Below are 12,454 nucleotides of genomic sequence, written 5' to 3' on the forward strand. Positions count from 1 at the left end.
AGATAAACATCTTTTTTCTCTTTTTATAAAAAAGGTGTTCCATTCTTTACTTTTTAAAAACGTTTTCTGTGCACATGCCAGGCAGAGAAGTGAAATTTAACAAAACAATTGGGAGTGGGATTACTACTCTACCATTGCAATACTGATGATGGAATTGCCTGGGAGTGTTTGTTGTGTTGATAACGGATGAGCCGGCGAGGTTCCGGGGGTGGGGCCGGCGGCTGTGGCAGAGGTGTTGGGAGGGCAGGTGCTTTGTCCTCCAAGGTTGAGGTTCCTCAGCAGAATCTCGTGCATGTGTTGGCTGTGAAGTTCAAGGATGTTCTTGGTGCATCCTTGTCACGTCCTCGTTATCTAAGGAAGAGGTCTGCCTGTCAATCATCTGAGGGAATCCCATAAGGGCCGGTCTCATGGAGCGCAGCCCAGATGCATGCATAACCTTCCAGGGAGTAGAATGAGACCAGGCCAACAGCCCCCTCCCAGCATTTGTGACATCTGATATAGCTGACAGGTTGATCATCACGAAGAGGGGGACCTTCTGGGCGGTTTTGGGTGGGTTTGTCTGCCAGGTTAATCATCACAAAGAGGGGGACCTTCTGGGCGGTTTGGGGTGGGTTTGTCTGCCAGGTTAATCATCACGAAGAGGGGTACCTTCTGGGCGGTTTGGGGTGGTTTTGGCTGCCAGGTTAATCATCACAAACAGGGGTACCTTCTGGGCGGTTTTGGCTGACAGGTTAATCATCACGAAGAGGGGTACCTTCTGGGCGGTTTTTGGGTGGTTTTGGCTGCCAGATAGATCATCACGAAGAGGGGTACCTTCTGGGCGGTTTTGGGTGGGTTTGGCCGCCAGGTTAATCATCACAAGGGGTACCTTCTGGGCGGTTTGGGGTCGCTTTGGCTGACAGGTTGATCATCACGAAGAGGGGGACCTTCTAGGCGGTTTTGGGTGGGTTTGGCCGCCAGGTTAATCATCACGAAGAGGGGTACCTTCTGCGCGTTTTTTGGGTGGTCTTGGCTGACAGGTTAATCATCAGAAAGATTGATACCTTCTGGGCGGTTTTGGGTGGTTTTGAATGGAGAATGATGAACGGGGATACATGAACCTCACATGTGGTGTAACCGCCCTCAGATGAATGAGAGACGACTGGAGAATGTCCCAAGTTCTGGTTGCACTGCCAGAGGAGGGCCTCAACGTCTGTTGGTTATTTTAAGGCTGCAGTTTCCAGTAGGAGTGTTGTTGCATTGCTCAGAGACCACTGACGACCAAAGCTTTTCAGCTTTTTCTTTGCGTGCCAATATGTACCGATACATAGGCCCTTGTGAGTTATACATGCGGTTTTGTAGAATAATCCTGCGCCAGTGGTAATCCAGTGGACCCTGAGTTGGACGCAGGTGATTTGGACACATTTTCTCTCCAAGTGACTAAGAAGCTGCTGAATGACCCAGGCAGGCCTTTGCTAGACAAGTACAGATGGAACAAGGGTGTAGCCTGGGCTCATCATCTTCTGCTGCCAGGATTCAGGCTCGGGGCATCAGCACCCCTCGACCTGCTCTGAGGGGCTGCAGGGGATGGGTCAGTGGAATCTTTGAAAACTTGGCACTCTAGACCTCTGCTGTCCTCCAGGATCTCAGGTCAATTCCAGGTTCACGTACTGTGCCTGGCAATGAGCCATTGGTTACGTTTTCACTCAGTTCACAACCGCGCGTCATTCCCTGGCCTGACTTGTCGGTTCCCTTGCTTCCCGGAGGCCGTGTCTCTAGTTAGTCAGTGTTCTAATGTGTGTGAATTGGCTTGTTTCCTCTAATTTGCTGCTCCCAGTTGGGCTGGTGCCAGCAGTGACCTGGGCAGGCGGCTGGGTTCAAGGTCGGCCTATGCTTGCTGTAATGTGGGGCCCTAGGCCCTCATGCTGGTAAATGAGGTGACGCAGACACGGTGGTAGGGTGGTACTGAACTGGCCTCAGGCACGTGCGCCCGGCCCCTTTTATTGGCAGGGTCACCTGACTGGTGACGCCTGTGTTGGGTGGGTGTGGGTTACACAAGTAAGACCAGCCCTCAGCAGAGTGGCTGGCAGAAACACTAGAATGAGTCCAGCTGGACTCTACACTTGCGAGAGCCTCTCCCGCAGTGGAGGCCGGTAACCTGACTGCTTGAATACCTCTTTGTGTGGAATTCCTACCTGTTGATAAAAGCTTGTCCTCCCTTTCTGACACAGGGCAGGTCACCTCTCTCAGCCCACCAAGAGTGGTCTGTGGCCCCACCTGGAAGAATGGCTGAGGTTTCGAAAAGAGAGTCTATTTGAGTGTTTATCACTTTCTCCTCGCCTGCCCTCTTTTGCCTACATTCCTGTTGCAGGAAGCAACCGACAGCCTTTCCTAGTAGGTCTTGCAGACGGCACTTGTATTCTGTAGACGTGGATGTGACTCCTGTGACACGGAGTTGTGGCCAAATCCCACCAATCACGCCATGCGGAATTGTTTTCCTCTTCAGGCAGCGCAACGACGGTGGGAACAATCAGATGCTCCAAAATCATGGTGCTGGTGAGCACAAGCGTGATTTGGCGTCCCCTGGCATGATTTCTGGTAGCTAGAAGGACTTCCAGGGAGATTTTCTACTCTGGGTGTTTGTGGTCAAAGGGCTGCCTCCTGAGAAGACCTTTCTACTCGAGAAGCATCAAAACCAACTCACAAATAGTGTGGTGCTGTTTGTGTTGATTTTTCAATGCGGAGCATGTTACCTGCACTAAGCACAACTCTGCAGAATCTCGTGGAGTTTTTGTGTAACTGCAGAACGTCGCAGAGTGAACTACCGAGAGTTCTGCCGAGGCCTAGTTTTCTCTGCACCCAGGATCAGTTAATTTAACAACGTTCTGTGATGAACGGTTTGATCCCCTATTGCACTGAGTGCTGGAGCTCGGCACTCAAAGCCATGGCTTTAATAGTCTGGTGGCGATCGCTTGTTTAGAGTAAAAGCTAAGACTTGTGAGCACTCAGTAGTAATTACTATTGCAGTAGAGTATTTCGCAATCAAACTTTCGATCCACGATCCCACTCCAGAGTTAGGAGGCTTGGAGAGACAGGTTGATGGCTGATCATCAATCTTGCCTAACATGGAGGAGATGAACAGGTGTAGCATGTCATCAAGTGGTGAAATCTTGAAGTAAGGGGGCGCTGTCAGCATATTAGTGTAACCCCCCCCGAGTTCTTGAGGAAGGTACTAAGAGGTTTGATGTCCAGATTAGTGGGCGGCCACAGAATGGAACGCTGTGGCACGACTTGTGCTAAGTTAATTGGGCAAGAGCTTGATCAGTAGAGAGTGGATTGTCAGATATGATGTGAACCAACTGAGGACTATGCCACCAATGGCCATATGCTCTATGAGGGCACTGGCAGCGTGGATTAGGGTTGAATGGTTGATGCTCTTGAAGGAGCACCTGCAGGCAAGCATCAACGCTCTCAAGAGTCTGTAGCCATCCTGTAGCAAAGATGCTTTTGGGCTGCACCCTGTTCTAAAGCCCAAATGTCAGCCATGACAGTGGTCATTGTCACAGATATGCTTATGTTGCGGGTCTACACAGATTTAGGAAGGAAGGAAATTCCAGAGATTGAAGGGAAATGATTGAAATCTACATCATCCTCTGAGTGTTTTTTCAGTAGTGGCGATACAATTTATGTCTGTCCAGGAAGATAAGTGGTGCAGGAGATGCCCAGGTTAGACCTACATCCAGTGATGGGTGGCGACCTTTGAAAGTTGTTGGGTGCAGTACTTACCAGGAGTTCATCCCATTTTTAAAAACTTTGGAGAGTTACCCATATGCTAAGAATTACCTTCACGCTGCCAATAGCAACATTTCCCCATGGGAATCCCCTTATACTAAGAATAACCCACAATATTCCGTGCCAGAACTTCGACATTGATACCTCCCAAGTACTGTGGATGACTACTGTCAAACATTACCCTCAGCATTTCAGAGCCAGCATCTTATCGTGGTTGCTTCCCTCAACCCACCTCATCAGCACCAAATGCCGCGGCTCACGGTCTGCCCTCTCTGAGGCACAAAATGACCCGAGTATGACAGCAACGGCATTTTGCCAATAGATGACCTATGAGGTCAGGAACCATAGTGGAGGGAGACAAATCAGTACTGTTGGGATGAGGCCCAAATTAGCTTTCTTGAAACCATGACCATAGCATAGTAGAACGGTCCAATGTATGTCTCAGAACATCTAATATGTCTGTGAGATTTGTGTCAGAGGGATACAAGGGGAAGTTGTTTGGGTGGAGTGTAGACTTCAGGCCGGATCATGTACATGAGAGCTGGTTCCCTGTATCAAACAAGAGATCCACAGCAGTGTGTGACCTGATATTTTACAGCTGAATGGTTGTACTGGGAATTGTGTATGCGTCTTCAATGGCATTTCCATATAGTACATTTTGGGGGTCATTATGACTCTGGCGTGAGTGGAAATGTGGCGGTAGTACCCCCAACAGGTTGGTGGCACATAGCGCCACATTATGAGAATGGCTGGTTGGCACTTCTTCACTCATACCGCCATGGTGGTGTCAGCTGTCAGCCGGAGATGTCTATTTCAAGCCCGGCAGCTGGCATAGTACCACCAGCGGCATTATGAGCCTGCCTACCACCATGGTTTTCATGGCGTTAGCAACGCCACGAAAACCATGGCTGTAGGCCCTACCAGTGACAGGGAATTCCTTCCCTGTCACCGGTAGGCGGTTTCCCCACCCCCAACACACACCTGACGCCCCCCTCCTTCCAAACTTCCACCACCCGCTCAGATCCTCACACTACCCCATCCCCCATACATGCACACACCTGTAGACACGCACCATGCATACACCCAATCACTCACACTGGCATACACGCATTCATACACACACTGGCATACCCGCATTCATACACGCATACTACCAGACATGCTCGCACACATTCTCACACACAATCACACTGGCATTCAGACACGCATTCACTTCACCATTCTTTCACACATTCACTGACAAGCATACAACCCCACAAACAACACAAAATTCACACACATACTCACACATTCATGCACACAATCAGACACACACAACACCCCTCACCCCCTTCCCCTATGGGAAGCCTGACTTACCTTTCTCAAGGAGGTCTACCGCCAGCAGCTCCCGCCAGCAGCTCCCACCAGCAGCTCCCGCCAGCAGCTCCCGCCAGCAGCTCCCACCAGCAGCTCCTGCCAGCAGAGCACTGCTAGGCCGTATTACAGGTCACGATACGGCTGGAGGCGTTCAACTGGCGGGGCAGTGCTGATGGTAGCAGCGCCAGCTTACCACCGTCCGGCAGTATGATCGCTGATGGATTTTCACCCTTCTTGTGGCGGAAGTCTGGCAGTGATTATAATATGGCGGACGGATGGTAGCCCCGAAGACGGTATTTTGGCAGCCGTCACTGGGGCGGTAGGTGGTTTTTACCGCCATTGTGATAATGAGGGCTTATATTTAGAATGGTGTTTTATAGTTGTCCCGAACGTCTGGGGTGATGGCTTTTTTTAATTGGTTTTATCTAGAATAGTGTTTTAATGGACTCAGCTGGAATGGTTTTTATGATTGAACAGCTGTGTCTTAAAGCATGCTTCATAGTTAAACCATGTCTGGTTTGCTGTTTGGTTTCATTGATAACCTAGAATGGTATTTTGTTGTTGGCAGTTCTGTCTGCAAAGGTGTTTTGTTTTGGAACTTTTGAAGATTGACAGGTGTTTCAATAGTCAAAGGTTCAGTTCCTAATGGTGATTTAGAGGTGTTCAGTCATGCTTCACATGACTGGTTGCTCCTGAAGCAATGTTTCATTGTAAAGCAGTTGGATCTTAAAAAGTGTTTTATTGTTGAAGAGCTGTATCTACCAACACACTGGATTGTGAACAGGTGGATGTATAATGTGATTTGTTAGTTACGTTTATTGAAAATATTTTGAGTAGTGCATTGTTTCTTTCTTTATTCATGTGTACAGTATTAGTGGCGCTGTGAAATGTCTTATGTTATTCAACAGTTGTATCTAGAAGAGTCTTTTACTAACAGGTTCTTTTCAGATTGTCTCTCAGTGTTCATTGTTTCTTTGTATATTCACGTGTACACGATTAGTGGCAGCTGCGAAATATCTTACATTATTCAGCAGTCGTACCTAGAAGAGTGTATTATTGTCTAACAGGTTCTCTTCAGATTGTCTCTCAGTGAGCATTGTTTCTTGGATGGTGTTTTATTGTTCAGCACTTCTTGCTGGAAACCTGTTCATTGTTGAGTTGAGTCAGGGACAGAATTGTATTATTAAAACCATTGCATGGAATGATGCACCATTTTTGAACATTTGTTCCTGGAACGGTGGTTATTCTTGATTATTTGCATATAGTTTGGCTCTTTGGGGCCGGAGCACGAACTTGGAGGATGGGTTCCGGTCCGCCGATATTACAATCCCATTATATCCTATGGAGATCATACCCTGGCAACAGAGTATCCGGCGTGTCTGAGACGGAGTAAGCCCGTCCGCCAAGATCGTACTCAGGCCCTTGCTACTGCAGCCGTTGCAACTGGAACGGCAGTTCATTGTTCGCTGAATGCACTCTCATGTGTCATTGTTATATAAATGTAGCTTTGATCAATAGTCTCTACAATGAGTTTTTTACGGTTGAACAATTGTATGTGTTGTGGTGTTTTATTGGTTATCAGATTATGAACAATTTATGTTGTCAGCGAGTTCTGGATTGGTTTCATTGTTGGAACAGTGGTTTACAGAAGCTGTTTACAGTTGACTGCTTGCATCTGGAATGTCATTTTATTTACTAACATTGAATCTGGAATGATGCATTGTTGGTAATTGGTTTTACCTGGAACACTGGTTAATTGCTAATTGTCTGCTCTCAGAATGTTGTTTTGTGATTGAACAATTTTAAATGGAATCATGTTTTGTTGTTCACCCTTTACATATGTTAAGTATGAACTATTACTTTTCATTCAATAGTTTTCTGTAAAGGTGTTTTTGCAGACGGCTAGACCTGTTTTTTTCTGAATCAACTGTAGGTGGAAGTCCTAATATTCTTCTGTTTTCAGAAGCCTGCGTTTCACGTGATTCCCACATTCTATGCGACTTCAAGTCCCTCTGACTCACAACATTCCAGTTTCAAACAACATTTTTTCACTCAATCATCACATCTCAAAGCTTCTATTTTGGTGCTGTCAATTTCAATAATTGAGTTTTCAGAAAATGAGTGACTTAACTCTGTGCCAGCACTGAGAGCCACTCCCATCATTTCAGACACAATGCGGGTGTGTCGGGGATGATCGCTTGGTGTGTGCCCATACATATATATATATATACATATATAAAGCTGATACCACTCACCCCACTGACTTGTGCATGCATCTCTGGTCCAGCTGTTGGTGGAGAGAGGATTCTGAGGGAGCCAAGGAAGGGATTCAGGAGCCATGGCCCGGGGAGGACCAGGCTCTAAGGTCCCCCTAGTGGGCATCTTCCTGCTGCTGGCTCTACGTCTCCACACGGCAGGTAAGAACCTTAACTATTAATGCGCACTTGCAGTTAGAGCAGTACATTACTAGCCAGCAACGACTGTTAATCTTGACAATTAAACTTAGGCTTTAACTCACAATCACTCACAAACATATTCACTCACTAGATTTTTTGTACTTACCTTGTATACTTTGCTGGCAACTTGGAAACTTCATGGCAATAGCAAAGCAGGAATCCAGACCTGGACTGTGGAACCAGCAACCCTCCCTCTCAATCCAGGCATCCACCCACAGGCGGCATGTTCTGTGGATGCCACCAGGAGCCTGGTGGAGAGGTTGAGTGGACTGACCTGCACACTGGCAGTGTCCATGAAAGAAACAGAGACATGTTTTCATGAACATTTCTCGGTTAAATAACCAGCAGTTGTGGGCAGATGCAAGAGACAAGTGGGGCCCGTCTCACAGGAGTCAGGATTGCACCTCTTTCCACATGATACTCATTACTAGTCCTGGTCTTTAGTGGTATCTGCCAGAGTTGGGTCTGTGAAATTATTTCAGGATTTTACCTTTCCAATGGTTTCAGCAAGCCATCAGATTCATTTAAATGTCACTATAGATTTCATTTGTTTGGCTGCACAGGTGTTTGGTAGATTAGGAAGCAAAGAGAAAGAGAGATCAATGCATTTAACTTTCTCATGAAAGTTCTTATTTTGTATACGGATCTTTAAAGGAAGGTGTAGGATCAGTAGTTAATAATTCAAACTTTAAGAGTTGCCTAGATCACTTGTTCGGAGCGTTGATCCGAGATTTTCTATATGAAGCTTTCTTATTAAGCATCTACCTTCTAGAGAATCTTGTAGCATCCCTAAGGACGCTAGGGTTGTGACCATGGGCCAATACCCTCACACTTCTATGTAACGCTTAGAAACTAGCTTTAGAGGTGCTTGCTATAGTGAGTTATGGTGGCCTTAAAATCATGACAGCGCAAGATATAGCATCCATTCTTCACGTTGCATGCATACTTATCATGCCGTTGTTGGACCTGGCCCTTTTTGCAGGGTCATCCTCAATCTTTTTGCCTCCTTCCTCCTATTTTTATGACTATTTTTCCTGACCTGTTTTTGTTGGCTTTAGAACTCTGGGCACTTTACCACTGCTTACCAGGGCTAAAGTGCATGTGTTCTCTGTGTAAATTGTACTGTTGATTGGATTTCCATAATTGGCATATTTGATTTACTGGTAAGTCCCTAGTAAAGTGCACTAGAGATGCCCAGGGACTGTAAATCAAATGCTACTAGTGGGCCTGCAGCACTGGTTGTGCCACCCACATAAGTAGCTCTGTAATCATGTCTCAGACCTGTCACTGCAGTGTCTGTGTGTGCAGTTTTAAACTGTCAATTCGACTTGGCAAGTGTACCCACTTGCCAGTCCTAAACCTTCCTTTATTATACATGTAAGTCACCCCTAAGGTAGGCCATAGGTAGCCCCATGGGCAGGGTGCAGTGTATGTTACAGGTGGAACATGTACTTATGTATTTTACATGTCCTGACAGTGAAATACCGCCAAATTCTGTTTTTACTGTTGCTAGGCCTATCTCGCTCATAGGTTAACATGTGAACTGCCTTCAAATGTGATTAAAGAGCAGATTCCCTTTGGGAGCAGATAGAAATGTGGAGTTTAGGGTCTCTGAACTCACAATTTAAAATTACATCTTTTAGTAAAGTTGGTTTTTAGATTGTGTCTTTGAAAATGTCATTTTTAGAAAGTAGGCATTTTCTTGCTTAAACCATTCTGTGACTCTACCCCATTTGTGGATTCCCTGTCTGGGTCAGTTTGACAGTTGGGCTGTTTGCACCTCTCCTCTAGACAGTGACACAAAGGGAGCAGGGGTGTAGCCTGTATATCCTGATCAGCCATCTGGGCTGAGGGGAGGAGTGGTCACCTACATCTGAAAGAGCTGTGCCTGCCCTCACACAATGCAGTCTCCAACCCCACGGTGTGTGACTGGGGCTTTGCCTGTGCAAGCCAGCATCTTGAAAACAACAGAGACTTCTCTTTGAAGTATGCCTACTTCAAAGGCAGAAAGGGGTATAAGAAGGACAGACATCCACGCAAAGAACGCTGTGCGGGGGAACTCTTGATGCACCACCTGCCTCACTGCTGCTAAATGACGTGCTGCTGGCCTCGCGACTAAAATCGATGCTCCACCTGCATTGCGACTGGGAGAACGACACAATGCGGCTGGAGAAACTACTTGCAGCAGCGGCTGCTGTTAATGACGCAAGCCTCCACGCAGTGCGGTTTCTGGACACTGTGCGCCCGGATTTCAACACAACATCGCTGGGCGCGGAAAATCAACGCAAAGCCTGCCCGGACCCTAGGTGCCCATCCGGATCAATGCATCGCTCTCTTGTGGGAGAGAAGAAACAACGCATGCCGACCCGACTGAAGGAGGAACAATGCACGTTCTTACTTGTGAGTGAGAAATCGATGCATCGCTGGCCTTTTCCGACGCACACTCACCTGTGCAGCTGTATTTGACGCTGCCCAGGTACTTTTTTGCAATAACAGTGTGCAAGCTCTCAAGTCCAAAACTGCAAGCCCTCCAGTCCATCAATGCAAGCCCTCCAGTCCAACAATGGAAGCCGTCCACCAAAGTTACCATCACAATCACATTGAATAATTCGTATTCCTTGTGAAGAGGACATAAAGGCAACTCATGGTCAAGACTGAGATTAGGTGCTTAAGATTAACAATAGTTTCAGCTGCTTCATGTCAGAGCTTTGCTGCTGGTCCCAGGTTTGCAATGAAGACACCAAAGAACGCCAACGGATGCTTCGGGGAGCAGTGTCCTGAGTGACGGCTCCAGTGGCACATGAAGACCTTTTAATGACTGAGGCCCCCATTTATACTTTTTTGGCGCTGGGTTTGCGTCAGTTTTTTTACGCAAAAGTGGCGCAAACTTACAAAATACAATTGGATAAATACTACCTATGTTTCTAAACCTGTGTTGTGTCATTTTGTAGTGGGTTCACTGGGTTACTGTGTGTTGGTACAAATACTTTACACCTTGCTTCTGAATTTAAGCCTGCCTGCTCGTGCCAAGCTACCAAGGGGGTGGGTGGGGGTTACTGGGGGTGGTTCTCCTTTGCCCTGACTAGAGTGAGGGTCCTTGCTTGGACAGGCGGTAACCTGACTGCCAACCCAAGGCCCCATTTCTAACAGCCGTTTAGTGCTAAGATGATGATGTCAATATTATATCCTTTTCACCTTTCATCAAATGTTTTGCCTTTTGCAAATCACAGGATAGAAAGTGTATAAAATCAGTCATACAAATCAACGTGGATTGGGAAATTGAGGAGAAGAAATTATTTTTAGAAATAAATGAATCAAGAATGAAAAGTTTAATATGTAGGTTTCAAACACTGTTGGACAATCTAGTTGCACACTGTGATAAAGGTGCCCAGGTTGGCAGCTCTGTTACATGGACGGCCCACGAGAAGAGGAAAATAACATAGGAACACATTGCAGTAAAACAAGATTAGCTGGCTCATTAATTGTTCCATCATTGTGGAAGGAGGTGTTAAATTACAGATAATCTGATGGGGAGAGTTTGACAGTTTAATTTCCAGGTTCTTTCATTAGAAAGAGGAGTCTGGGTCAACAGGAAGCCTTTGCAATGAAGCAAGATTTTGCAGAAAGTGCAAGCCTTCAATGTAGGGCTGGCCTGTTGGACACTGAAGCACTGCCAGAGTGCCAGCATGCCAGATATGCCAGTCCAACACTGCAAGCCATCCAGTCCAACACTGCAAGCCCTCCAGTCCATCAAGGAAAGCCCTCCTGCCCAACAGTGCAAGCCCTCCAGTCAAACAATGCAAGCCCTCAAGTCCAACACTGCAAGCGCACCATCCCAACAATGCAAGCCCTCCATTCCAACACTGCAAGCCCTAAAGTCCAACACTGCAAGCCCTCCAGTCCATCAATGAAAGCCCTCCAGTCCAACAATGCAAGCCCTCAAGTCCAACAATGCAAGCCCTCAAGTCCAACACTGCAAGCTATCCAGTCCAACAATACAAGCCCTCCAGTCCAACACTGCAAGCCCTCAAGTCCAACACTGCAAGCCCTCCAGTCCATCAATGAAAGCCCCCCAGTCCAACAATGCAAGCCCTCCAGTCCAACACTGCAAGCCATCCAGTCCAACAATGCAAACCCTCAAGTCCAACACTGCAAGCCATCCAGTCCAACACTGCAAGTCCTCCAGTCCTGCAATGCAAGGCCTCTAGTCCATCAATGAAAGCCCTCCAGTCCAACAATGCAAGCCCTCAAGTCCAACACTGCAAGCGCACCATCCCAACAATGCAAGCCCTCCAGTCCAACACTGCAAGCCCTCAAGTCCACCACTGCAAGCCATCCAGTCCAACAATGCAAACCCTCAAGTCCAACACTACAAGCCATCCAGTCCAACACTGCAAGTCCTCCAGTCCAGCAATGCAAACCCCACAGTCAAACACTGCAAGCCCTCAAGTCCAACACTGCAAGCCCTCCAGTCCAGCAATGCAAGCCCTCCAGTCCAACAATGCAAGCCCTACAGTCCAGCACTGCAAGGCCTCCATTCCAACAATGCAAGTCCTCCAGTCCAGCAGTGCAAGCCCTCCAGTCCAACAGTGCAAGCCGTCCAGTCCATCAATGCAAGCCCTCCAGTCCAACAATGGAAGCCCTCCACCAAAGTTACCATCACAATCACATTGAATAATTCGTATTCCTTGTGAAGAGGGCATAAAGGCAACTCATGGTCAAGACTGAGATTAGGTGTTTAAGATTAACAATAGTTTCAGCTGCTTCGTGTCAGAGCTTTGCTGCTGGTCCCAGGTTTGTAATGAAGACACCAAAGAACGCTAACGGATGCTTCGGGGAGCGGTGTCCTGAGTGACGGCTCCAGTGGCACA

The 12,454-nt window shown here is 47.2% G+C and overlaps 1 protein-coding gene across 1 annotated transcript in view; it reads left to right on the plus strand.

The window, feature by feature from the left end:
* Positions 1 to 7,465: 7,465 nt before the first annotated feature.
* The window catches only part of LOC138301833 (homeobox protein 2-like), a 54,435-nt gene continuing 49,446 nt past the window's right edge, over positions 7,466 to 12,454 (plus strand). The window contains exon 1 of the mRNA XM_069242331.1: positions 7,466 to 7,544. Within this exon, the coding sequence (XP_069098432.1) occupies positions 7,466 to 7,544 (79 nt within the window). The remainder of the gene's footprint in view (positions 7,545 to 12,454) is intronic.

The sequence above is a fragment of the Pleurodeles waltl genome, chromosome 6 (assembly GCF_031143425.1).
Source record: "Pleurodeles waltl isolate 20211129_DDA chromosome 6, aPleWal1.hap1.20221129, whole genome shotgun sequence".
Lineage (NCBI taxonomy): Eukaryota > Metazoa > Chordata > Amphibia > Caudata > Salamandridae > Pleurodeles > Pleurodeles waltl.